This window comes from Ammodytes marinus (assembly GCF_949987685.1).
Source record: "Ammodytes marinus genome assembly, chromosome: 1".
NCBI classification, from domain to species: Eukaryota; Metazoa; Chordata; class Actinopteri; order Uranoscopiformes; family Ammodytidae; genus Ammodytes; species Ammodytes marinus.
Window position 1 is genome coordinate 23,446,415 of NC_137230.1, and position 27,576 is coordinate 23,473,990.

The 27,576-nt window shown below is 39.4% G+C and overlaps 2 protein-coding genes across 3 annotated transcripts in view; one reads left to right on the forward strand and one right to left on the reverse strand.

The window, feature by feature from the left end:
- LOC307248627 (protein diaphanous homolog 3-like) overlaps nucleotides 1–9,583 on the reverse strand; it is a 175,065-nt gene extending 165,482 nt beyond the window's left edge. Inside the window, exons 1-4 of the mRNA XM_080025069.1 lie at nucleotides 9,173–9,583; nucleotides 2,998–3,030; nucleotides 2,386–2,559; nucleotides 1,587–1,691 (exon numbers count right to left, since the gene is read on the reverse strand). Of these exons, the coding sequence (XP_079881195.1) occupies nucleotides 1,587–1,691; nucleotides 2,386–2,559; nucleotides 2,998–3,030; nucleotides 9,173–9,289 (429 nt within the window). The 5' untranslated portion in view covers nucleotides 9,290–9,583. The remainder of the gene's footprint in view (nucleotides 1–1,586; nucleotides 1,692–2,385; nucleotides 2,560–2,997; nucleotides 3,031–9,172) is intronic.
- Nucleotides 9,584–11,913: 2,330 nt separating this feature from the next.
- Nucleotides 11,914–25,842, forward strand: tdrd3 (tudor domain containing 3). 2 transcript variants are annotated; one of them, XM_080026511.1, is made up of 14 exons: nucleotides 11,914–12,080; nucleotides 12,747–12,831; nucleotides 13,698–13,763; nucleotides 15,658–15,818; nucleotides 16,977–17,118; nucleotides 17,306–17,377; nucleotides 19,724–19,873; nucleotides 20,144–20,299; nucleotides 20,520–20,697; nucleotides 21,261–21,386; nucleotides 23,386–24,338; nucleotides 24,838–24,963; nucleotides 25,157–25,296; nucleotides 25,604–25,842. In XM_080026511.1, the coding sequence occupies exons 1-13, from the start codon at nucleotides 12,043–12,045 to the stop codon at nucleotides 25,283–25,285; spliced, it is 2,382 nt and encodes a 793-aa protein (XP_079882637.1). In that variant the 5' UTR covers nucleotides 11,914–12,042; the 3' UTR covers nucleotides 25,286–25,296; nucleotides 25,604–25,842. The 2 variants fall into 2 exon arrangements, with proteins under 2 accessions (XP_079882637.1, XP_079882638.1); XM_080026512.1 differs by lacking the exon at nucleotides 25,604–25,842 and having other exon boundaries at nucleotides 25,123–25,254.
- Nucleotides 25,843–27,576: the final 1,734 nt, after the last annotated feature.

Below are 27,576 nucleotides of genomic sequence, written 5' to 3' on the forward strand. Positions count from 1 at the left end.
AAACAGTATTTCCTACACAGCAGGTGTACTGCCGATCAAGAGCAGTGAGGTCTCCATAAGTAAAAAGGTTATTTCCAGACTACTGCTGCACAACAAACTTTTCCGGTGTGTTGGGCAGCAGTAGTCAAAATGTGTAGTAGAAATTTGCATTTTTTACTAATTAATAATGTAATAATGTAATAATGTAGACCTATTAAATGTAATAAATATCATTCTCTAATCACATCATATTGCAACTCTTTGAAATGGTGCTGCATACATATTATAAATTAATTAAGTGAAAACCCCTGAACCTGTAGTGAGAGCTGGGCTCAAACTTCACCAATATGGTACAAAGATATGTTATATAGCATGGCGCGACTGAATTATTTCTGTCATGTCACACAAGCCTAGAACTATTGAAATCAGCGAGGTGTTGTAACGCTTTGACCCAGTCTTGAAGGGCTGCCATAATATTTGCCAGCCACCAGGTGTCACTGTGCTTACATTGTTTTAAGCCTCAAAGTATCAAATATTTTTCTCTTAACTTCTTTTGGCACAAATAGAAAGAACGCCCAAGGCTTCATAAGGCTCCAGCCACCTACCACTCCAGTATAAAAAAAACCTTAATGGTGTTTTTTGTTTGTGACAACCTGGTATTGCAAGGGACAATTATTACATGCATTGCCAGTCTCATAACATGTTCATCATTTTACCATCCTAAGGTCTTGAGAGTTTTAAATTAAGTTTGCACTATTAAAAAAACTCAGAATGACAAAGACAACAAATGACTAGAGTGAAGGGAGAGGTGGACGTATTAAAAGTCTCCACAAAAATTATTGTAAAAGTTATAGAAAACACAAAACAAACAAAGCGAAATACAGTCCCCTCCAATAGTATCGGAACAGTGAGGCCAATTCCTTTATTTTTGCTGTAGACTGGAAACATTTGGGTTTGACACCAAAATATGAATATGAGACAATAGATTAACATTTAAGCTTTAATTTCCAGGTATTCACATCTGGATCTGACACACAACTGAGAAGATAGCATTTTTTTGTAAAGGAAAACCACATTTTTAGGTGAGCAAAATGATTGGAACAGATAGACTTAAAGTAAATTAAAGTCAATAAGACTTAATATTTTGTTGCAAATCCTTCGCTTGCAATAACTGCATCAAGCCTGTGACCCATTGACATAACAAAATAGAAATCAATGTAATGTAATGTAATGCTTGCTCGTTTTTGGTCTGGGAGAAAGGATGATCCACAGCTTCCATTTATTTGGCGATAACGGATTTCCTCTGAACACAGTAAGTTTTATCACTCTTTATCAGGATATGTCTGTCTGCTTTGAGATTGGGGCACAGGAGAAGCCTAGCGCTTGCTGCTCAAATCTTCAAAGAATGTATTTACTATGATATAAAACTTGCATAAAAATTATTTAATCAATTATCTTACAGCACTCAAAAATGCTATTAAGAATGAACACCAAACACCTTTTGGGACAGGGTGAGCAAACCAGGAAGGGAGAGCAAAACAAAAAGCAAGAAAGAAAGAAAATTTAGTGCAGAGTTTGCTTCTCTTTTTTTTAAATTAAAAACTTACAGTTTTAGATGCAGTAAAAATATACTGGATGACCATTTCTCTCTTTTTGTTGAGGTCCTTTTCTCTCAAAGGAGTCTTTTTCTCCTCACTCAAGTTCATGTCCTCCTGAAAAGAAAAACGTTTTTTTTTAGGATTTCAGCTAAATATCTGGTGACTTAACCAATTGGTGTAGAAATGTTGGCATGCAGATGTGTGCTTGTTTTAAGTGTGTAGATCCTTAAACCCGTTTTGAAGAACTGTGTAGCTGTGGAAAAAAAACTGTCTTCCCAGAAGGTTGTCAAAATATGGGGGGTGGGAAAGGGTGGGACACTTTTGTTGGTAGGGGGGGGGTATTACTCAGCAATGTTCTTTTTGCCAATTTTTTTTGTTTGTATAAGGTTTTATTTTGTTAAGATAAAATGAAAATGGAGAACTGCCTAACTTCCTGTAAAATGAAACATGCTTGATCCTCCAATAAAAAGATTTATATATATATTTTTTTAAATCTCTGGTTCACCACATATTAATTATAAATTATGTTAAAGATATTAGCAAAACGGCTGATTTTTTTTGTTCACCTAACATTCTAACATCTTAACAGCAGAAATGGAGCAGCAGACACAGCCATACAGTACATCAAGCAAGGCAAAACAATATGGTGATACATAATGTCCTACAACACAGTCCAGACAGTCTGGGAAACGCTAACACTTCAGCAAAAATTTTTATCCAGATTTATCCGACTCTTTAACACCCAGTCACTGTGGTTTCCCCTTGCATGAAAATGTTTCTATAATGTGTTACACTGACAACAACATACCATCATCTTTTCAAACAGAGCCAAGATCTCTTTTTCTGAGGTGATCTTTGATGAAAGCTCCTCAAACTGATGTGATGAAGAAATGGACCAATCGTTTGGATTGGATTTGGATTGTAATAAGGGCGGCCGCTCCTTTTTACTGCCGGGAATCCGAATGCTGGCGAATCTGTCCAGCTGTGCAGACAACAGAGAAAACACAATTAAAATAGGAAAAAGTAAACAAGAACGTTCAGTGGCAAGTGGAGACGCATATGGTTAATACTGGTTAATACTCAAGACACGGTGGATAAAAATGTTTCCATATTAGTAAATTACAAAAAAAACACTGCTATATTAGTGGGACCTGTGTTAACAAAGCACACAATGTGTTAAAAACAGGTTGAGCAAGGCACTATCAAGATGACATGTAGAATCAACAAAGAAGATATTAGTAGTTGAGAAAAGCAGCCTGTTTTATGTGATGTGAATTAATCCAATTCCAGATAGTGAAGGGCACTTTCATTGCCACTCAAAATAAGAAGATTAGATTATGTTTAGTGAAGTGATGTTAGATATGTTGCCGAGATTGACAACCAATAGAAAAGAAAGAAACATTTTTTTTTCAAATCTTACCACATCATCTGTGATGTTTTTAAAGGGTAACTGCTAAAGGTGGGGAACAGAAAAAAATAAATCTGAATGCATAAAACAACTGCATAAAATATAGATTTTTATCTAAGCCACAGCATAGAGCAAATAACGTGCTATGTATGAATGAACACATACATATTAAATAATTCAAACGTAATAAGTGAAATGTTCTGGGGAGAAAGATACTGGTCAGTCTAAAAGGATAAGGACAGTTAAATGTTGGTGTTATTTTGTCTCTTTTCTGTGACTTTCGTCTTGAAATTTGAAAACAGATAGCTTTCAGCTCTAAGGGTGTATTCACACTGGGAAAGTCCGCTAGTGCACTTGCTTTGGTCCAGACCAAATAGAGTTTTGATTTTTTTTGTTTGGTGTGGTCCACTTTCATATTGCCCCTTTTGCAAGTGAACCAGCATTACGAAGCAAAACCACACGTGATCTGAGGTCATTCATTCATTGGACAGACATTCTGGGGTGGAGAGAAACAGGAAGCACGAAGTTTAAACTGCGAAATATATATCATTGATGGGGCTAAAAATAATAAAAGGGCCTACATCTAACCTATAAATAAAGAGGAAAAACATCAAATTATTGTTGTTTCATATGGTCATAATGTGTAGCCTTATGTCAATGCCACGTTATGTGGCTTGTAGCCTACGATGTGAAACATCATTTTTACTGTATTTTTGGTGCTGGATGCGCGTCACGCGAGAAGAATAGGCTCAAGCTGACACTCAGCTGATTAAGCTGTGTATCAGCTGGGTCGGCGCAGTTCAGCTCCAAACTGACACGGGGATAGTATTGACGGTCCCGTACATGGGAAGCAAAATAAAAACACACACTTCTTGCGCAGCGTGAACCTGTTGGCACTGTGCGAGAGACGCTCCCCTCTCCTTCATCTGATCGCTGAACACATCCAGCATTTATATTGTTCTGGGCTCCCGGTCAAACCACAACTAATCTTCCTAATAATGGTGACAACAACACTTTCCCATAATGTGAAGCTGACGGCTATTTATTAAAAAAGAAAAGAAAGAAAAGGCACAGTGCCTCCTGCATTTGGGTCGGATCGAGTCCGAACAAATTCACACCACAAACGAACTGCAGCAGAGTGCGTTTGGAAACGCATCGAGACTACCTCTTCAGCTGGGTCTCGGAGCGTTTGTTTGGTCCGCACCCGAGTGCGATTGCTGTATTCACACCTGCCTGAAAGATGCGCACCGAAGGCAGAAGTGCATCTGAGTTTGTTTCAACCGAACTAAACACGGCATGTGTGAATACACCCTAAGTGTGTTTATCGATGAGTCGAGAGAGACTCAAACAATGTGTTGCAGTCCCAATACTTCCAGACTGCACTGTGCTCCTCCATCTGCCACTTTCCAACGGCAGACATAATATCATAATGAATATATAAAAGAGTACACTCAGTGTTTCCCCTAGAATTGTTTTTAGGCCCGGTGGTAAAAGCTGATAAAGAGTATGCGCGCGGCGTGCGTACCAAATTTGTTGTAGAAATTGACCAAAAATAACTGTATTATGGATGAGCCTCTTTTGACAGCCCGCTACAAATCAGGGCATAGGGTTATGCCTTCACATTCGGTACGTTTGTACATTTTGTGTTTCCCTCAGGATTTTTTGAGACTGCTGGGGGAGAATGGACCTTCTAGTGGGGTCTTGGGGCATGCCCCTGCGGAAGAAAACCTTTACCTTTTTAAAGTTAAATGCATCAAACTGGTGCACTTTGAGAAGCTAAATCTGATTTTATTTTTTTTGCTCTGTAAACAGCTGTCATATGTCCTGCCTAAAACAATTTTATGGAATAATTTGGAGACACAAGCCATATAAACTATTGAAGAAAAACACATAGATATGAAAATAAAATACAATAAACACGAAGACCTAATATAGACAGGTATATCCTGTCTAGTATTACTTTCTGGAATAATCTGGATCATGAAACATTTTCTTTAATTTATCAAATATTCATTTAAAATAAATGAATTAACCTAGGCTACACATCATGATTAGCCTATCAATCAAAATGTGTGCAAAATAAGCAACATTTTGTATTCCGACCCATTATATTTCATGTAGCCTAGTTCTCAATTTAAAACATAAAAATAAAGTAGCATTGAAAATACCAAAAAATAAAGCTTGTAGGGCTACTATAGCCTGCTGTTTTCAAGATAACTTGCTACGCTGTCTCAGCTGTTGATACATATTGGTTGCCATGGCGACGTAGCGACTTTAACTTTCTAAGTTTTGCTCATCACTTTTTCCTGTTCAACTCCCTGTTACTGAGTCCTAAATATCTCCAGTGTAGCCTATGCCATAGACCTATAAAGGAAGGTTCTTTCTCGTCAGTTTCCCTGTTTGACATGTGCGCTCCGAATGCACACGTGCATCGCGCGGCGTAGCGCAGACAAAAAAAAAAAAAAAAAAAAAGATTTTTTTTTTTTTTTTTTTTTTTTTACATTTTTTTTTTTTTTTTTGGGCAGCTGTTGGCCTGGCGGGGGGTCCCGTTGGCCTGGCGGGCCCGCCAGGCCTGTATAATGGTAGGGGAAACACTGAGTACACTGATCACATTTAGCCTATATCAACTGCCAATATCCACAGCGTGTGGTAGTACCTAGACATCTTAAGTGTAATTCAAGTCAGAAAGACATTCAGTAACTGCTTTGTATGAAAAAAAAATCGCTGGATACTAGTTCCAGCAGTCAGTAAATGTTTTAAGTCAAATGTCACGTTAGTCAATATTAACAACACTAGTCCTTTTTAACAACGAATGCTGTTTAAGAAGTGTTTGTCTACAACAACCCTGTCTGCAAATTATAAAGGATTCACTTTGACATTGGATTTTGCTGGTCTGTGGATATACCATCTACAGCTGTCTGCTGAGCAAGTTGTCTGCTGCTTTTTTGTCTTTGTTTGTTTGTTTGTTTTTGGGTAGCCTTGTTGGAAAGTTGCCATCTCTTTACCGTTGTAACTGGGTCGAAAATGCCAAAGGAACAAACCTAATAAGGATTGGAATGAGTCGAAATACATCAACCGAAAAATCATTACAGTTGAAAATGTCATAATGCAATGCTGAATGAAAAACTGAGACAGAAAGGTTAAGTCTACCTGAAGCATAACGGAAAAGAACCTCAAAGAAATAAATCAATACATACACATCGGTGTGTGTAATTAATATAAAACCGCCTGGAATAAAAATATGTGTTGACCCGTCAAATTGACTTTTCTGCTAATGAGTGTTCCAGGGCTAACATCGTACATACTGAAGGCTAACATTGGGACCTAAGACCAGTGAAACAGTGAGACTAGCCAAAAGGAGCTGACCAGTCCTTTAGGTTAGAAAACAAAAGTATTGCCTGATAACAAAAAAAACAAGAAAAAACAGCAAATACGTGTCATACCTGCTGGGAAGGCTGGTTGATATGCTTTAACGTTTATCAGGTTTTTTTAGGATCTCACTATTACAAATATGGTGTTCAAATGGTCACAATAGGATGGCCTGACAACTGTAATTAGTAAATGTCAGTGAATTCATTTTACTTTCCGCTATCACCCTGTTTATTTAATTACATTTTGATAACATCTTTTTCAATTAACTGTGACAAGTGAGACTGCACATACAATCCACCAACAGAGGAAAATAGAGTACACAGAGGGAATGCTAATAGAATTCAGGGAGAGAGCAAACATGAAAGAACACAAGAACAAACCATGACAGTCAGCAACCATAGCCATTATGAACATATTATTATTTGGACCTTTAATTTATAACACTGGTGCCAACAATGTATTTTATTTTCATTCTGTGGTGTTTTACTTTCAGGACTTGAGCAATTGCAAAAGCCCAGATAAGATGGAAATACTTATCGCAAAGCAAATCGATTACCAACTAATATAATAATGGTGCTGCACTATATAAAAGCAAACTTTTAAATATGGTCGTTAAAGTCAAAATGTCTGCCATGATGTTCCTTAAATTTACATTTCCTTATTCTGAGTCCATCGTTTTGCTCAAACAGAATTGTGTTGTATAGTATTATGCAGCAACAAGAAAGGAAATCCAATCTTATGTGGTACAATGTACTTCAATCTATCACTCATAGAATCAAATACTGATAAAATACACTTGATTATTAGCTGACACTGTTTCCTTTTGCTCCAATGGGTTTCTGTGTATCACACAGTTCCCATTGCAGCTCTAAGAATGCAGATATCCTTCTGACACAGACACTACTGGTGTATTTAGTTTTCTTACTCAAGAATTTTTCATTTTAAAGACATATTTGATTGGGTTTCCTATGGCATTAAAAAGGGTTTAAGGGTTAATTGAGGTCAATGCAGTGCCTCAATTACACAAACTAAAGCTTATTATAGCACAACAGTTCAGTAATATTTGCCTTCTACTCTATAGACTCTCCAAAAATGTGTGAAAGTGTTGAACATCCATTACATTAATGAGAGCATAAAAGCTCTCCAGGGCTTATACTGGACTAACAACTTCTTTTGGATTCATTTTGGATGAATGAGCACCTTTTTACCTCCCTTACTTAAGGCGGCCAAAAACAGCATCTCTCAAAGAACATCAGCACATCGCATTAACATTGTCCTCTGGTTCATTCCGTTCTTCTGTGCTCTTTTTTGGAAAAACAACAACCGCCGCACATAAAGTGGCCTTTAGGCAATCTACTTTCTACCGATTACAGTAAATAATGTGGTGTTGCAGTGCCACCTATTGAGATGAGATTGATAGTCATCAACTCATTGCTGTACACTGTGGGGGGGATTACAATGTGTTTCAGTTATCTATTATAATAATAGAGAGACCAATCTGCTGAGGCAGAAGGAATAATAAATAAAAGGTGTCAAGACTAAGCTGTGGTATTGATGTTATTTGTTGTATTCAATACGGGTTGCCAGGAATCTGATTTTCCAGTCGGTCCATGAGACACAGTCATAGGATGCACCACTATACACGGTCTACACAAAGAGCATGTGTCTGCTATTTGTGTATCCTTCTACACATGATTTTTTGATTTGATTTGATTTATTAGGATCCCCATTAGCAACACACCAGAGTGAGAGCTAGTCTTCCTGGGGTCCTACTCTTCTTAGTAGGGATATTAATTCTTAAGACATTTGGTCAACAGCTTATCAATCATAACAAAAGTCTGGTTGGAAAACCATGCCTGCACAGACCTTTACTACAAGGAATTAACTTGTAGTAATGCACTCATAAGAAGGGGGTCAAAAGAGGGCTCAGCGGGGGTTAAACGGATATGTGTCACACACAAGTCTCCAGTCTGAAAGAAACATGTGATATGATTGATGTTTATAAAAGTCTGAGTGCTTTCAAAATAATCCTAAGAGGACCAAACTGAATAGCAACGACTTCTTGTATCTCCCAGAGACCCAGACAAGCACAGCAGACAAATGCCTGGCAGACAGAATGCTGGTTTGGTTTGTAGTAGTAGTGGGAATGGATTAGTGTAAGGCCTAAACCCTGCGCTAATTTTAACCTTTTGTTTGGCTGAATGCAAAGCAAAGTCAAAAAACAGCGAAGGTCACTGTCCCCTAAGAAAACTCAAACATGCAACAAGAAAAATGCATTATAGGAACTATCCAAACTGAGAGAGATTATGTAAAAGGCATTTTTCAGCAAGAGACATACCATAATGTTCCAAATAAGTATATTAAACACTATTCCACTGCCCAAGCTGTATTTGGCCTATATACCAACTGCTTTTAATAAAGCTGAATGGCCAGTTTTGAAAAGAGTAAAAATTAGTCCAAGGTCTCTTTCACATATTTTCAAGGTAGAGGGAGTAGAGATTCATATTAAAACACTTCAAAATATCTAGAATGCCCCACACCCAAAACATGTTGATGATGCAGACATTTTTTCCTGTGGATTTGGCACTTTCGTGTGTGTGTGTGTGTGTGTGTGTGTGTGTGTGTGTGTGTGTGTGTGTGTGTGTGTCAACAGGTGGCATCAGAGACTAGATAGTTGACACACATGTGTTATGGCCAGGGAGATCATTATATGGAAAAATTCAAAAACTGAGTGTTTAATATGTTTATGTATGTAGGCAATGCTTAACCGTAAAAAACAAACAGAAAAGAAAGAAAACATTTGTACCATACTTACAAACTTTGGTTTGCGGTCTCCTTCATCATAACATGATGTGCTGTTGTGTGAAGAGCCCTTCTTCTTTTGAGCCTTACTGTCTCGTCCGGATTCAAACCGCTGACCAAAGCCATCCATGTCGTTAACCCACTGACTTGTACGCGGATTGATAACCACTACAGGCGTTAATCACCCACACACCGCACACACACTGCAAAGACGGTGAAGGACGACACACTGGCCACTTACATTACCATTAATGTCATGAACGCTGGTTAGCGTATAGCGGCAAATTAAACCAGTTTGTCCACACGTATAACCAGTCTTCAGTTCACTTCAAGGAGTCCGTTCAGCTAGCTAGCAGGTTCCCTGGTGGCTGTATTTAGCGCTAATCCAATTTATGGACTGACAACGCTGGAGTTTGAGTTAAAAGACGAAATGCGGTCTACAAATGAACGTTTTTCTTCGTCGTCGAACTGTACGCTGTCACTAAGTGAGAGCTGAGTAAATAACACAAGCTGTAGCCGGGGCGTTAGCTGGAAATTTGTATGCGGCAGATATTTTTTTGACAAACCCGCGCAATAAGGACGTCGGCTCCGCTTGTTTAATCCAACCAATGGCGTTCACGGATCCAGAAAAAATGGATCGTCATCGGTAGCAGCCCCCTCTGTTTACAGTTTGAAAGGCATTTGATTGGCCGCGGGGGGCTGTCAGTCAGAACCTACTTCGTCTCAGAGTTGTTCGTTCTGTGACCTGGGTCTTCCGCAGGTAGGCTACGGTGGTTTTTGTAGCAGCTTGGTCTATCTGGGCTGTATGTAGTTAGTTTGTATTTTGTCAGTCTATAAAGCGTGACAACTTAACAAAATATTATAGATTAACCCACAGAACAAGTTTGAATGAATACCAACCATGCAGGCTGCTGCAAACAAACACAACATTTAGGCTACTAGTAGGCCTATAGTAACATGCTAGTAGTTATTGAGATATATGACCCTGTTAATAGTGTAGGCTACACCTAAACGCAAATGCATCCAACAACATTTTAAATATGAATATGGAGAATGTCAGTTCAATCCACAACCGAATATTTTTTTGGTCAGCAAATGATTTTAGGGGGAGAGTGGGGTAAGATCATGGCCATATAAAGAAGGCAAGTTGAGCCACAGGAAAACGTCATAGCCTAGTTTCAGTTTAAATTTTCATAGATGCATTATTAGGATTTCATTTGATAAACATTTTGAAAAAATATATTTTCATTGGGCTCATCTTACCCTACTCTCCCCCTATTTGAAATGGCAGGGATAGAACAATATACATTTTCCTGTAAGATTAAATACTTTTTTCATTAGGTGTCATGATCATGCATCATGTGTCTAAAAGGAGATGGTTTAAAACTGATCATAAACTGTGCTAAAGATCATTGAAAAGATAAAAATCTGTGTGTGGACAACAATTAAATATGTAAATCATTCTCTGCATATCACAGAAATTATTTTGCCCTTCTCTCCATCTTTCCCTGTCACATTTCAAGGTCCCAACAAACTATTTTACTTCCCATGCAGGCTTCCATGTGAAACTCGAGGTGAAACACAAGTTGATGCTGCTCTCTGTTTGAACCAAATTGTTAGACTGAAGGTGCTACACCCTGGTGTGTGTCAGCTTTGTTTGTCAATTGAAGAGTAAGCCTATGCCGCAGTAAACTCCCAAATACCTTAGCTGATGCAAACAGCATTGAGCATGTGATGCAACAAACAGAAACGAACTGTAAGATCCGTCTGATGTGCTATCCAAACAGTATTTGCTCCAGAGAAACATACAGTAACGGAGAGAGTTCTTCCATGTGAAGCCAACCATGAAAGCTTGACTGGAAGGAAAACAGACATTTTCGTAATACATTTCTTATTTTAAAAGGGACAGAGCACATGAGCACCAGAATCAATTATGTATACGTATGTGCCAGATTTAGCCATACGGTCACTTCTTATCTGCAGACCCTGGCAGGTTGATAGTTTAAAATAAAACATACAGAAATACAACAAGCACAAAACAAAAATACACCAGCACAAACAATCAAAATTAAACTACCAATATTCCAGACCATGATGGTGGCGAGTGAAAATATAAAACAGTTACTGTAGCATATAGATGCTGATACAAGTGCATTAAAACATAAGCATGTAAACAGACAAAAGCACCAATAAAATCACATAAATACAAGAAGCATAAATGCAGACAAAAACATTACTAGCAAAATCAAAGACAAACTCATTTTTTCTAGGATAATTGCTGGGGCTTCTGAATAATAAAGTAAAATCTGCTTTAAATCTTGTTAAACTTGTACATGGATAATTAGCAGATTTTTAACATTTTCAGTGTGCATATACTGCCATCTTGTGGTTTTAATTTAAATGACATCACTGCATCACATGTTTGGGTTCCTTTTCAATGATAACTTAAACTTGCAAAGTATTTTATTTCACGGATCTTATAGCAGACCATTTAGATAGATAGATAGATAGATAGATAGATAGATAGATAGATAGATAGATAGATAGATAGATAGATAGATAGATAGATAGATAGATAGATAGATAGATAGATAGATAGATAGATAGATAGATAGATAGATAGATAGATAGATATACCTATATGCAGAAAGACAGACAGCAAACTAATTTTGTCCCTCGCGGCGCTAGGTCCTACTTGTGTGACGCTCTTCGACCCGTGACGTACGTTCCGCGTACGTTACGCAGAGTCGTTGATGAATACTCATATTAGCAAGCTTTATCATTGTGAGGAGGAGAAGATGTATTACAGAATCCGATAGTCGCCATTCAATTGTACCCAAAACCATTGGTGTCGTTCTTTACACATCTACAGTTGGGACGAAAATGACTGATTTGTCAGATTCCCTGACAAAAGAAGGCTGGTAGGTAGCATAGCAGCTAACGACAGTTAGCTCCAAGCATCAATGATTAGCTAACTCTATCTTCACATTAGAGTTTGGGCGATAGCACGACGTGTGCCAAATAACACGCGGTCTCTTTATGATGTGCGGATTTGTGGAATCGTAATTCCTTTGCCTGAAGCAAAACTGAGGAACTCAACTGACGGTTAAGCGCCAAGCAAGATAAATTACGCTAGCATGCTAATGCAAATTTAGCATTCCCATAATCTTAACACAGTGTTAACGCTGTAGTTCTTGTTGACTGATAAGCAGCAGTTACGTTACATGCAGAGATAAGAATAGTCTTGTCTTCAGTTCAATAACTAAAACCGTTCAGTGCTTTCGATAGTCAGGGTTTCACAGTAGCACTCTTTGATGTACAATGTGTATAACAAAGTGCTGCTGGCTGTAGCCCAACTATGTCTTCCATAGCCCGCATTAACAATAACGACTTGTATCGTGGTGACGTGTATTTATATTCCTTAAACAACTGTAAAATGTATTTGTGTCTCGTGAATTGTACATGAGACCTAAGGACTATCTTCCAATATGAGTCAGGCTTGTTGTGATTCAAGTACTTGTTGTCTTCTTCAAACCCCTGCCAGCTGCATTCATCCCCTTCCCTCTCCTTGTCTTGTCATCCCTCAGGTACCTCAGTGATGAAGGCATAGCAGATCTCAAAGGATCTGTCGAGAAAGTTACACACCATGACATCATTCGTATTGCACTTGATGTAAGTTCTGGCACGTTTTGCATCTCATACTTTTTCATGTAATAGCATGTAGTTTGCCCTTTTTTCGTGTAGCAGTTGAGTTTGCACACATTATATTCAACAATTGTTTCCCCCCTTGTAAGCTTTTGTCGGAAATGGTTATGTGTTAAAGGCCTACTTCACCGGTTTGAATATGAAGGTGTATTGAATTCTGAGATCCTATGTAGTATAAATGTGCAAAAAAAATTAAAATCGGTTCATCCTAGCCTGAGAAAAGGCAGAAAGAGTGTTTTTGTTAACCCTATATTTCTCTTTCTCGTGACATCACAGAAAGAGAAATATAGGGTTAAAAAAAACTTACTTTGTAAATATTACTGTGATGTCACAGTAAAAGACATCACAGTAATATTTACAAAGTAAGTTTTTTTTAACCCTATATTTCTCTTTCTGTGTTAAAAAAAACACTCTTTCTGCCTTTTCTCAGACTAGGATGAACCGATTTCAATTTTTTTCACACATTTATACTACATAGGATCTCAGAATTCAATACACCTTCATATTCAAACCGGTGAAGTAGGCCTTTAAGTTATCTAGTATTCATGGATCATCATGGAGTGCTGCCAAAAGTCTTAATTAGATTGTACTCAATAAACCATATATATAAATTACACCATGTGATACTTGCTGGATGGTACTGCTGCACATGTGAAGAGTAGTGTGTGGGCAAAATTAGTGAATACAATGTGATTCATTTAGTCTTAGGCACACTAGAATGTAGGTTACAATGTTTTAGAAAGTAGTAGGACAACTATTGCAGTTTTTTAATTTAATTGTGAATGGAATATTATTTGTTGATTCTTTTTAATGAAGCTCTATATCCTTCACAGAGTGATCTTAGGCCTATTGGGAGAAAATGTCTTCCAGCGGATATAAATAGTGGAAGAACTGAGAAGGTGAGTGGTACAGAAGTGTTTAATGGGAAACGATGCAGTTTTCAGCAGAAATGCAATTCTCACTGGGGCCACTAGATGGCCCTAGCACACCGTCAAACTAATTTCAAAACTGCTTCTGGAGAGAATTTATTTTTTATTTTTTTAATATTATCAGAGCATTAAAACAGGTAATTTTGTATGAACTGAACCCCTGCTCCCTTCAGGTCAAGAACAAGATGCACATTCATGTCACCTTGGACGTACTCTCTGCCTTGTTCACTAGATACGTCTAACTCAGCAAATCCCATTTGAGCAACCGCAATTTCACTACACTCCATACTGATGATAAATCATGTATTTTTATATGTTTGTCTCGTATCATGTGTCCTTGAGTGACTTGAAAGGCCTTCATAAATAAGTAAAAATATTATTATTATAAATGGTTTTCAAATAAAACGGTCAAAGTGAGTCTATAGCCCCTTTTACACAGCCAGTGAAAGCCGGGAATATGCCGGCCTTTCGGCCCTCCGCCCTGCTGTGTAAATGCGACAGTTGCGGAACGAGGGAAGAAAGGTGCGAGTGATCGTTCCGGGAATTTTACTACCTCGGGGGGTAGTAAGATTCCCGACACGATCAGTTCCGCCTCTCTGTTTAAATGCTCCAGCTTGTTGTTGCGGAACAGGGAGGCGTTTGACGTTCCATAGTCTACGTTCTAAAAATGCGACCATGTTAGCAGTTGAAGGACGTGTGTTTAACATTAACCACGGCGGCCTGATGTCCCGTAAAAATCACCAAATAAAAGGAACGGTGTATAATCTAGCTGATCATAAGGTCCGTTGCTCAATCCAAACCCCCGCGCTTCATTTTGCAGAGTGTATGAGTCTATTTCTGCCCAGGAGAAGTTGTACAATGGAAAGCTAGGCTAGGCTAAGTAAGGGATAAAGTATAGCGAACGGGTCACTTGCTAGAAATAAAGACCGACAAGCTGAAGCAGGAGCTCGACGCGCAGCGGAGGGCTCTTGTTCAGCTTGAAGGTCGACCTAGTAACGGGGGAATAGTCTGCTCGCCCCGCTAGACTGTCTGCTTCAGCTGACTGAAGGCTCCGGCTCAGCTGTTAGCCACAGAGCTACTGTTTTGCTAACACATTCCGCCGCCGCTATTATTATCCTAAGTCTGAGCGTATATCCACACTTTATTTCTGTCTACAGTAACGTGACTTCACACACTGTGTGTATGTGTATGTCTGATTGGCAGATCGCTGCCCTCACAAAGAGACTCGCTCACAACCAACCTGTCACACACACACACACAGAGGTGAAGCGGTCGGATTGATTTAGTCAGTTTGGTTAACTGTCACAGTGATGTTGGACTCAGCGCGTAGCGAGATCAACTGGCACATCGTGGGGACAGTAAAATACTGCCCTCTTACTGCAAGCTCCAGCACTTCTGCTCTCAATTCACCGGCCATTGTTGTTGTTGTAAAGCAGCTGACCGGCGCGGCGCTAAATGTTTACGTCACACCTGACGCTGTTTACAAGCACCTCTTTCATTCCGGAGCGCTGTGTAAAAGGGACTACTGATGCGCCAGCAGGCCGGCGTTGCTTGGTTCTGTGTAAATAACACAGAAGCAAGCAAAGCCGGCATATTGGAGTGATGTTGTTCCGTAAATATGCCGCAATCTCTGTGTAAAAGGGGCTTATAAGTACACCGTGAAGCAGAAGAATCAGTAAACAGAGGAATAAGTAAACTGACACAGGTATTCTAAATGGAGAGAGAGAGCTTTCCTTTTTGTGTAACCACTTGAGAATGTAAGAGATTTTCTTGTATATTGCTGTTCCACTCCTTACCTGTGTGCTGCTGATTTGCCTTTCTCTGCCAGCTAATCATTATTTTGCTGTCTCTTACACATGGCCAGTTGGATGGTCCGTGTGTTCTCCAGGTGCAGAAGGTGAGGAACGTGTCAGCTCCTAAAGACAATGAGGAGTCCCAGGGCGCGCCGCGAATGCTGCGGTTGCAAATGACAGATGGGCATACCACCTGTGTTGGACTGGAGTTTAAACACCTGTCTAAGATCAGGTAGCTATATACAGTAGTGGTTGCATTAATTCATTTACTTTTAAATATATGTCAGGTTTATCTCAAATAATGTAATGTAGTGTATTGGAATTTAATATCACTGTCTATTACCGTTAACAACTTACAGCAATTAAATAGATTTTCTTTTTAAATTTCTAGTTGCTACCGAAAAAGGGAATCATTTATCGCATTCTTCTCATATTCACACTAAATGTGTTACATTGATTCCTCCCCTTCACCTCTTTATCAACACTCTTATCCCACCTCATGGCTAAATTTACCCCTTAATTTATTATCCACGCGGTGGCGGCTAGTTAACAATTTCCAGTCTTAATTACATCTCCATCCCAGCCATGGTGGCCATGGTGACTGCTACCATGGTGACCAGCCAGTGTGTACAGGTGGAGTGGCCAGAATGTCGGCTTTTTCTTCCTGATGGGAAGAGATGAGAAAGAACAGAACAAATCCCCTCTTTATGAGGCACACACACACACACACTGGCTACCAACAGCGGTGGTAGTGTTTTTTATGAGAGCATCTGCTTTGGTGCGCATGAGGCCATTGCGTGAATGGCAGAGCAGAATGAGATGGATTACACCACTGTTCAATGTGTGCAACAGTGATATAGAGGGATGACAATCACGCATTGAGTAGCAACATTGATCAGAGGGTGAATAGTGTCTTTGTAGGATTGTGAGGCATGTGATTGAATCAACAATAGTCAGAGTGCCCTGCTGCTGCATTGGCCGCTATCATGAGAACGGCATCTATCCCAGAGGTTTGGAGCGAAAATCCCTAATTGTTGCTTTGGCATCCGGCATCAGTAGCTGGAAATCCCTCTAAATCCCTGTGCTTTCTTAATGAGGGAGGCAGAGGCATTATCAGGCCTGATGAGATATTATAGAGGGGCTTTTAATTTACCATGAGGATGGCTGAGCAGCTGGGATTATTAATAGTCTCTCCTAGCCACGCCACGCATCCCCTGGCACCGCTCCATGTCATTTACAGAGTGGAATTGGTAACGTAATAGGTTGTCGCACACTTGGGATATGCAATTATAATATCTTAAAATGAATGAATGTTTAAAATCTTACAGTTTTTTAAACAATTTACATATGAAGCATTTTTAATCATTTCCCTTGTTGTTTTGTTTTTCAGTCTTAATACCCCCCCTGGAACCAAGGTAAAGCTCCTTGGTACAGTCCAGGTTAAAAATGGTCTTTTGCTGCTGGATGACTCGAAGATTTTCGTCCTCGGAGGAGAGGTTTATCACATGGTGGAAAAATGGGAACTGCAAAGGGTAATGGTCGCCTTTTATGTTGGTGGCTCAGCTTCTTTTGCAAAAAAATTATGTATGGAATTCATATGTTGGCAATCCTTTTTAAATCTGCATTAAAATGCCACAACCAGTCTGCCATTGGTCTAGCTAGGCTTGTATTTTTTCTAAGATTCTGATAATGTTCTCCCTTTACCATTTCCACCTGCAGAGTCTGGCCAAACACAGCAGGAGTAACATCGGAGCAGAAGGCGGACCCCCTCCCTTTGTGCCCTTCGGTCAGGTGGGGAAAATAGTAATTATAAAAGCTCAAGATAAAATTAAAAAGTACCCTTCTGACAATCACCAGAAAAAAATTGAAATAAGACTTTGAAATAGCTAATTAACAAAAATTATCAAAATCAACCAAAAAATGCAATCTTATGGAAAAAAGATTTAAGTCTTGATAGCATAGTCAAGTCAAACGTTACTTTTGAGTAACAATACCCTGAGAATTGTGTTTGAGGGGTCAGGCCTGGCTCCAGGAGCCGGCCTTGATGTCCCTTATTATATATTGGCTCTGATCTTTTTGAACTACTTAATGCATGACTTAATTTTTTATTTGCTGTGTTGTCCTACTTAACATATTGCAAACAGTACAATGACAGTTTCCCCTTCTCGAAATATAAATGGTGTAACTGCTGCAATGTTATTCAAAAAACATTCTGTGATAGTTGAGGGAGGAGATTAAAAGAAATGTTTCAAAGATGATAAGAAGGCCTCTAGAGTGCACCATCAAACCTAAAAATACATAATGTAAGCTCCAAATATACCCTTTAATCACATCGCCTTCAGAAAGTATGGTAACACTCCATATGTTATCCCACATTGAATAGTACCAATAGTAATAACAGCTTCAACATCCCTATGAGCTTGACATTTGGATTGTGGGATTTGCACTCGTTCTCCTTCATTCCAGAGTGTAAAGTCAGTTAAGGAGCACATTGGGATTTATCTAATATCAGCATTCTAGTGTAGTGTAAATGTATTTCTAATGATGGGTTACTCCTGGACTTAGTGTTGATTGGATGTCTGCTTAGGGTTTTTATATATAGACACTGTATAATCCTATGCCAAAGTTATTAGCGCTGTGAATCAGATTCTCTTCAAATATGTGCCTGCATTTCCCTTGGCTCCATGTTCCATCAATCAATCAGTCCCACTTCTCACACATGCTGCTCACAATCATTCTTACTGTATGAAGCTGCCACAACTGTGTTTCACAGCAGGAAGGTTTTTGAAAGTGAGATGGTTTTCACTGGATACTTTCTTGAATTAGTCTTATTATCTAAGCAGACAATTTAAAGGTATAGAATACAGCATTTAAATGAAGTAACAAGGCAAGGCAAGTTTATTTATTTAGCACAATTCAAACACAAGGCCACTCAAAGTGCTTTACAGGGGCAAGATTAAAATACATAAAACACATTAGAAGACATTTAAAAGCGAATGAAAAGAAGTAAAACATGCATTTTACTAACATATTTCCATAAATACCGGTTGCTAATTTCTTTGTAAGACTGGTTACTCTAAAACGCTTCTATCATATATATCATAGTGAACAGTTTTTTTTAAACTTGCACAACTAAATAACATCCCCATGTATTGGGAGAACCAGCAGAAATCTCACAGGTGGAAATCTCAAAACCTGGGAAAATAAAAAGCCAAACTAACTGCATTGCTAGATACCACCACAAGGACTTAAGATAATGGAATTATAAAGCAAAACAAAGTGCAAAACTTGGGCGCCAGATTGTGTGGGTGTGACCTGCTATTTTGGTTGACGTAGGTGCAGCAGTATAAAGTGCAAATGGCCTAAGAGTGAAGTGGGATATAGTTTAGTTTAGAGCGTAGTGATTACTAAATTCTCTCTCAGCCAGAAACATCACTGGTCCCAACACTGGCCAATAACAGTGACTCGTAAATAGGCAGAATACTGAGTCATTACACATCTGGCTGATTTGTTTTGAGGTGTGTGTCGTTTGATTTGATGACGGTTAACATGGGGAACACTGCGCTCTGTGTGGCACTTCTCACAGTGTAGGCCGCAGATTTATCAACATATCTGTCCAGCTGCTCTTTGTTGGTTGCAGCAGGGATGTAATGAACTGTAGGAGTAGATGTCATTACAATATAAAGTTTAAACCGGTTGTGAAAAACAGATATGGTCAGAAAAACTTTTATTAGTATGACATTATATTATTATTATTAAGAACCCAACCTACGCGAAGCAAAGGGTATTTCTCTATTCAGTTGCTGACTTCTCTGGCTGAATCAACACTTCCTACAGCGATGAAATAGCTGCAGTAAATGTTATAAGTCCAAAGTCACTGCTATGTTATTTATGTGTTTGATTTTGAATCAATAAAGTTCTAAGTTGAATTTTAAAACATTTACCAAGAGCTGAGAGGCAGATTTGGGTTGCTATTGGTTGCAAAACATAAAATCTTAGAGGATAACTTTGGTATTGCAGTTGACTTTGTAGTTGTAATGTCCACAAAATGTGAAAATCAGCAAGTGCATTGATTATTTTCTCAAGGACCTTCACACAATTGCGATCTTACTCTCTCTCTCTATTTGCTTCCTGTAGAAGTGTGCAAGGAAGGATGAAGTAGACAGCAGAGACCTAGACCAGAGGAAGACCCTCCAGACTCAAAATGTGGAAAAAAGCGCTGATGATAATGACGAGTTTGAAAAGCAGCGGATAGCAAATATTGCGGAGGTGGCCAAAAGCAAAGAGGTATGTAAAACTTTATCATTGTTATGTATCCTTATTGCCTAATATGGAAATAGTTTTGGTAACCAACTATTACTATTTCATTTGCCCTCCATTTAAAAATACTTGAAACCTTCTTGACATGCATCTTAACCCTTGATTGCCTTTGACATTACAGTAACTCTTCAAATTCAAAATCCAAATTACAATGTTGAATAGTTGTTTTTCGTTTTTTGCTTGTGGTTTTGTCCAACCCTGCAGCTGTATTGACCTTCATGTTCTTTGTCTTGTTAGGGTCCCCGCACGTTTGGTGGCGGCGAAAATGCAGGCAGTAATTTATCCAGCGCTGCTTCCTCTTCCCGGGGCCGAGAAGACCGCTACCAGCAGCGAAGACGAGAAGAGAGAGAGGAGAGGCCTGACAGCAGGCAAGATGGAAACTACAGAGAGCTGGTGAGAATACAAACTGGGTCCAAACCTGTCAAACCTATACAAAAAAACTCAAAGTGTTACCCGCTTATAAGGGGAGGTGGATCTTTCTTTGGACATAATGTTTTCTAACATTACCAAACAACCGTTATCCATCTGCTTGTATTCCCCCCTCCCAGTACATTTGATACATTCTCCATACAATCTTTTTTGGTCCTTTTGTCTCATTCTGTCCTGTGTGTAGGTGGATGAACGTGCACTGAGAGACATCATGGAGATGGGCTTCAATAGGGAGGCTGCTCGGCAGGCTCTTATGGATAATAACAACAACCTTGAAGTGGCACTAAACAGCCTACTGACTGGATCATCTGGTGGCAGACCCAGCCCTGTGCCTGTTGAATCAAACAGGCCCCCACCCAGAGGTCAATACACACACGCACACACAGGCCTGCTACCCAAATTGGCTTTGGAAAATGTCCCATAGCCTGAAACACTTAGAGGGAAGTAAGAGGGAAATCGGAGAAGTGATGTGGAGGTCCTTTTAAATGCACTGAAAACCACCTACAGCCTAGTTAAAGCTCGACGCTGGCGGTTTTGCTTGTTTTAGTCCATTTCCCACAAATTGCAAACACACTTCACTGCCGACCATTTTCCAAAGCACTCCGCTAGGACTGAGATGGATATTCTTCAGTCATTGGTTTGAAATTGTTTCAGCACTGAAAATCAACTTGAAGTAACTTTAAACTACAACTGCTACACTAAAACTATCAACTGCCCTTGGTTTGAAATTTTATTTGTGAATGTTTTATTTTGGTACATGAGCTCCTGTGAGCAGGGGCTTTATTTAGTGATTGTATAGACTGATTCAGCTGCAGAACATTAACTTTCTCAAATTCATGTAATCTCCGACCAGCGAATATGTGTTCCTATATTACTACTTTGTTAAGCTAAAGTAAAATACCTGTTATTTTTGGTTTCTTCACAGCCAGAGGAAGGGGAAGAGGCAGGTCCAGAAATGAAGATGAGGAGGAGGGAGCAGGAGGAAGGCCATCTGGACCAAGCACTCTGTTTGACTTCCTAGAATCCAAGATGGGAGTTTTCTCCATTGATGGTAGGGGTGAACTGGTCCTGATTTCATTATGAATTGCCTTGTTAGCCATCTACTTTAACTTTGAATTATTTGTTTGCCAGTTCTTCACTAAGAATGACCTAATTAATGCCAGTACAGCTACTTGTGCAAACAAAGTCATGATGGGATTCAAATTGATTCATAGTAAGTTGAGGTGACTTAAGTCATGTTCTCTCTGTATGAAATCAGCGCTGGTGTGCAAAACCCATTTCAGCACTGGGCTGTAGTGGAAAGAAGAAATTAATAAATACGGTGCCTTGCAAAAGTATTCATAACCCTTGGAATTTTGCACATTTTGCCACATTAAAACCACACACGTACATTTATTTTATTGGGATTTCATGTGATAGACCAACACACAGTGGTGCATCATTGTGAAGTGGAATGAAAATGAAATATGATTTAAAAAAAAATTTTTAGACATAAAAAAAACTGAAAAGCGTGGCATGCATAAGTATTCAGCCCCCCTGAGTCAATACGTTGTAGAACCACCTATCGCTGCAATAACAGCTGCAAGTCTATTGGGGTATGTCTCCGCCAGCTTTGCCCATCTAGAGACTGATATTTTTGCCCATTCTTCTTTGCAAAATAGCTCAAGCTTCAGATTCAGCATCAGATTGGATGGAGAGCGTCTGTCAACAGCAATTTTCAAGTCTTTCCAGATATTCTCAATTGTATTGAGGTCTGGACTTTGACTTGTCCATTCTAACACATGACTATGCTTTGATTTGAACCATTCCATAGTAGATCTGGCTGTATTTTTAGGGTATTTAACCTTCTGGAAGGTGAACCTCCACCCCAGTCTCAAGTCTTTTGCAGACTCTTAACAGGTTTTTCTGCCCTGTATTTGGCTCGATCCTTCTTCCCATCAACTCTGACCACCTTCCCTATCCCTGCTGAAGAACAGGACCCCAACAGCATGATGCTGCCACCACCATGTTTCACAGTGGGGATGGTGTGTTCAGGGTGATGTGCAGTGTTAGTTTTCTGCCACACATTGCACTTTGCGTTAAGGCCAAAAACTAAAATTTTGGTCTCGTCTGACCAGAGCACCTTCCTCCAGCACTTGCCACAACCCATGCGGGGGACACAGCATATTCAGATGAGACCAAACTTGAAGTTTTTGGCCTTAATGCAAAATTGCAATGTGTGGCCGAAACTAACACTGCACATCACCCTATACACACCATCCTCACCGTGAAACATGGTGGTGGCAGCATCATGCTATGGGGATGCTTTTCTTCAGCAGGGAAGAGGGAAGCTGTTTAGAGTTGATGGGAAGATGGATGGAGCCAAATACAGGACAGAAAACCTGTTAGAGTCTACAAAAGACTTGAGACTGGGGTGGAGGTTCACCTTCCAGAGGGACAACTAGCCTAAAAATACAGCCAGATCTACTATGGAATGGTTTAAATCAAAGCATAGTCATGTGTTAGAATGGTCCAGTCAAAGTCCAGACCTCAATACAATTGAGAATCTCTGGAAAGACTTGGAAATTGCTGTTCACAGACGCTCTTCATCCAATCTGATGCTAAATCTGAAGCTCAAGCTATTTTTTAAAGAAGAATGGGCAAAAATGTCAGTCTGTAGAGGGGCAAAGCTGGTGGAGACATACCCCAAATAGATTTGCAGCTGTAATTGCAGCGATAGGTGGTTCTACAAAGCATTGACTCAGGGGGCTGAATACATTTGCACGCCACACTTTTCAGTTTTTTATGTCTAAAAAAAATGTGAAACCATGTTTCATTTTCATTCCACTTCACAATTATGCGCCACTTTGTGTTGGTCTATCACATAAAATCCCAATAAAATAAATGTATGTGTGGTTATAACGTGACTAAATGTCGAAAATATCAAGGGGTATGAATACTTTTGCAAGGCACTGTATAACTATATATTTTGGTTTGCGAATTGTTTCTGACCAAGGAGGATGTCATTTTGGTGTTCATTGTTCGTTGTTTTTTTTGCTTTGAATCCTCAGAATCAAAGAGCCAGCAGCCACCTCAGAGATATCATGAGGGTAGAGGGAATTTCTCCAACTCAGACTACTACTCCAAGGACACATCTCAGACCAACAAGTTCTCCTCGCATAACGAGCACAGGCAACAAAGGAACGACAGACCCCCTCGCTTCCACAGGGACACCGATTTCCCCAAACCTGGCCAGGAGCCTCTCTCCAACTGTACGGCCTCTCAATCATCGGCTCAGGCCCAGCAGCAGTGGAAGGGCCAGGAGAGATGGTCACGGGGCCCGGCAGACCGATCGCACAATGACAGGAGGGAGACGAGAGACGAGCCTAATATTCCTTCAGCTTTCACACCCGCTTTCACACGTTCAAAAGAACCTCGGCAGCTGATGGAGTTGAGTGGAACTTACCAGCAACGCTCCAGAAATGGAGATGGAGGTGGTGGTGGTGGGAACATGACCGGACCGTCTCATAGGAGAGGTGTGAAAGACAATGCACCCCCATCTAAACTGACTCATCCCGCAGGCAATGAGCTGGAAGGAAGAGGCAATAGTAAACGTACAGACAGAACTGAAGAACCCAACAACGGCAGGAGGATGGGGAGGACTGACCACCACCAAGACAGACAAAGGGACAGCGGGCCCCCCAACTTTAACTCCAGGGGAGGAAGCTCAGGGACGTCCCAAGAGGCGCGGGAATTTCGAATCACGACGGCAGATCACGCTCAATTCCAAAATGGAGATTTGGAACATAAACGAACGGGTCCAATCAAACCACCACCAAACTCCTCATGTCCTCCCAACAGGGAGCCACCCCCCAGGAAAAACACCTCTAATAACCCGGGACCTAAAAAGAGGTTGGGACAAGGCAAAGGTCAAGGGCCTCGAGGACCAGAGAAAAGTCATACTGCGGAGCGTGCCTGGAAACCCGGAGACCAGTGTTTGGCACTATACTGGGAAGACGGCAAGGTATGTCATTCCTGAATTTGCTACATAACAATAGCAAATAATTGTTGAGATGTGTTTTGCATTCAATTCTCTGTAGGTTCAAGTAGAGAAAGGTACCAACAAATGACAGAAATAGACAAATAACATCACAATGTGTCATGTAAACTGTGTACAGTAACTAGTACACATTGGATCATTTAGACTCAACTGTTAAAATAAAATAAAAACCTGTTATAGTGATAAATATAACAAGTATGGTGGGATTCTAGAATTGTCAAATGTGTTTTTTCTTTTTGTCTGAGAACGTTTTTGACAGTTAGTGTTTAACATGACATCAAAAGATTATTGGTGTGACTTATTTTCTCTCACTCAATGTTGACATTGTGTTATTTTATGTTTCTGCCGTGTTATAATAAACTGATATTAATATTGTCTTGTCTTGACATGTGGAAATGATTGTCTCAAAATAATTACATTTTCTGTATATTTTTTCTTTTTGTCTGTGTCTGTGCGTGTGAAGTTCTACAACGCCAGAATAGATGCTGTGCATCCATCTGGCTCCACAGCTGTGGTTGTATTTAGTGACTATGGAAACTGCGAAGAAGTCCTGCTGCATAACATCAAATCTGTTGCTGCAGAGTTTTTGGTAAGGAGAAAGAAAATCTTATAAAAGTAGAATACATCATTCAACGTTATTAAGATCAGAATGGGTTGGTTAACACGAAGTGGAAATGATTAATAATAGAGAAACTGTATTCAAGCGGCTTAAAGAAATAGGAATCACATCTAATCTGATTACCCACAGTAACATCACAACCCTATCAAATGTCCAATGGCAGGAGGAAGATGATGGATACTACGACAGTTCAATAGAATTTCGTGGTGGGGGAGATGGACAGACTCGACGCAACCAAACAACAACAAGACCCACTCAACCATATTATCAGCCTCCCAGGGCGAGGGATTGATGTGTTAAGAGGTAAATTAATAGGATATTGTGTTCATTTCCATTAATGGTAAAATAGCAAACATCCACATTTGTACAATTTGTGCAATATTATCCTATTTTATAAATAACAAATCTATTGGTAACATTCCTTTGCATTGCGGCAGGAGTTTTGAAGTGCATAATAAACAATAAAGAGCCTGTTTCTAATCACAGCTAAAAAAAAAACACAGTTTGAATGAAATTGAATTGGTCGAACTTGCGCTGCTGCTATTATGTGAAAAAAATCAAATGTTTTTAATGTATTTTTTAATAATATCCCTTTTTCTCAATCCATCAGTGTGTGTCCTTCATCCTTCCATGACAGAGATTGTGTCACCTTCAGCAACAATCAAGAGTGCTTCCTGAATCTTTAAAGCGTCAACGTCGTCAGGACATACCAAACTTTTTTCAAAGGGCTTGGACATCATGCAAACAATTTAAAATAAAAACTGACATGAGCACCTGTTAATTTTGTTAAGGACTTAACTACTGTATATGTTGTGAAGATTTGTTAAATGAATGCCACAAAATAAACAATGATGGTAGTATGTAGCGGATTTGTGGTTTTAATGCGTTTTATTTTTAGCTAGCAATTCAAATTATGTATATAAACTAATCCAGAGGAGAAATGAAGACCTCTCGGGGATCCTTGGTTTTTATTTGTAATCTTAGTTTTATTTAATTACTTAGTAAATTAGCATTAACTTCAAGTGAAATGATAATATAAAACTTGCTCTGCCAAATTTAGTCTTAGCATTCTTCTGTAATTCCTCCTCGTGGTGATAGGTACGGGCACTATGTCCATAGCAAGCAGCTCAAGCTCATTTGTCGTGTTCTGTGAAGCAAATCCAAAGGGTAAGACAATCTCTTCCCCCTGTAATAGAGACGGTTACATTGCAGAGATATCATTTTGCACATTACAAAAGGGACTGTACCTAGCTCTTGAAGCATTGCACACACACATACACCTCTGAGCTGGCTACTAATGGATTTGGGCTGTGCTAGGGACAAGCTTTACACATAGGGAAATCCACCTTAGCTCTAATTTCGCTCATACCAACGGCAGGAGACAAATGGACAATGCACCATGGTTCAGCAAAGAGGTCGCTGTGATATTCTGTATCACTGGTCAAAACGATTTGCCTTAGTTTCCAACTGCGACGCCAAGCAAGCATAGATGAATAATTAACCGACCGGTAATATGGAAACATGTCCGTTGGGGAGGAACTGAAAGTGAAGTTGTTGAAACGGTTGTTGGGGACTGACCATGACACACTAGGCCACATAATCACAAAGGTTTGATTTTCAATCGGATACAGTGACATTTTGGTAGAGAAATTAAGCCTATTTCATATTGACTATTTTTAGCCTGGCCCTGTGAAGTCATTAGACCCAATAAATGTAAGGTTATGTTGTGTGCAAATCCCCACGCTCTGGATTATAGGATCAGTTTTGTTTTTCTTCATTTGACAAGTGTAAACTGATTCTTATCAAATAGAACATCCTCATGCAACTGTTGTATGAAGGAGAGAAATAGAAAACTCAGGGGACAACAGTAAAAATTAAAGATACATTTTTTAAATTACTAATACTCATTCACTGTATTTACTAAACTTTTCCTTAAATACTATTTCAAGATGCTCACTTTGTAGGTTATGAAATTTATGATGCCACAATTAATAATGTATTTGTGTTCCTGTTCCTTTATAAAGAAAGTGAAAGCCTATGAAAACTGCAAGGGACCAACTAGATTGCAACTTGTTTTCCCTGTTTATGTAACTGCACAGTAGATGCAATCTTGTTAGTGCTGTGATCAGACTAAAACTAATGTGTCAAATACTGGACATGTTTTTTTCTGGGACGGATAGACTGACCTTCCATGGTTAGATATGATTTCAATTATCCAGTATTATCCAGACAATCTGAGATTATGACTAGATTGCACTTGAAAGGATTTACAGTGGGAGTGCAATATTCACTTTTCAATGTTTTGGCTGGACAGGTTTAAGTATAGTCGACTTGATTGAGTTTTAATTTAAATCAGATTATGAGAGGATGTCATGAATGTAGGCTAGCTACCCTACAAATATACAAACACAAATACCCTAAAGTAACATCATAAGCACTAGAGATACAGTAGTAATCAGCCTACCATAAAGTACTAGACTGATTGACTGACATCCCCAGAGCCATATTGTTAGAAAGTACGGTTTGACAGCAGTGGGCTGTCGAGGCCGTTATTTCAGTAGGCCCTACCATCTGTCATTTTGT

What these genes read in the sequence shown, in the direction of transcription:
- tdrd3 (XM_080026511.1), top strand. Translation starts at nt 12,043, where the DNA reads ATGACTGATTTGTCAGATTCCCTGACAAAAGAAGGCTG. An exon ending in AAAAATGGGAACTGCAAAGG is followed by an intron (nt 17,119 to 17,305) that starts GTAATGGTCGCC and finishes TTCCACCTGCAG; the next exon opens with AGTCTGGCCAAACACAGCAG. An exon ending in AGGTGGCCAAAAGCAAAGAG is followed by an intron (nt 19,874 to 20,143) that starts GTATGTAAAACT and finishes TTGTCTTGTTAG; the next exon opens with GGTCCCCGCACGTTTGGTGG.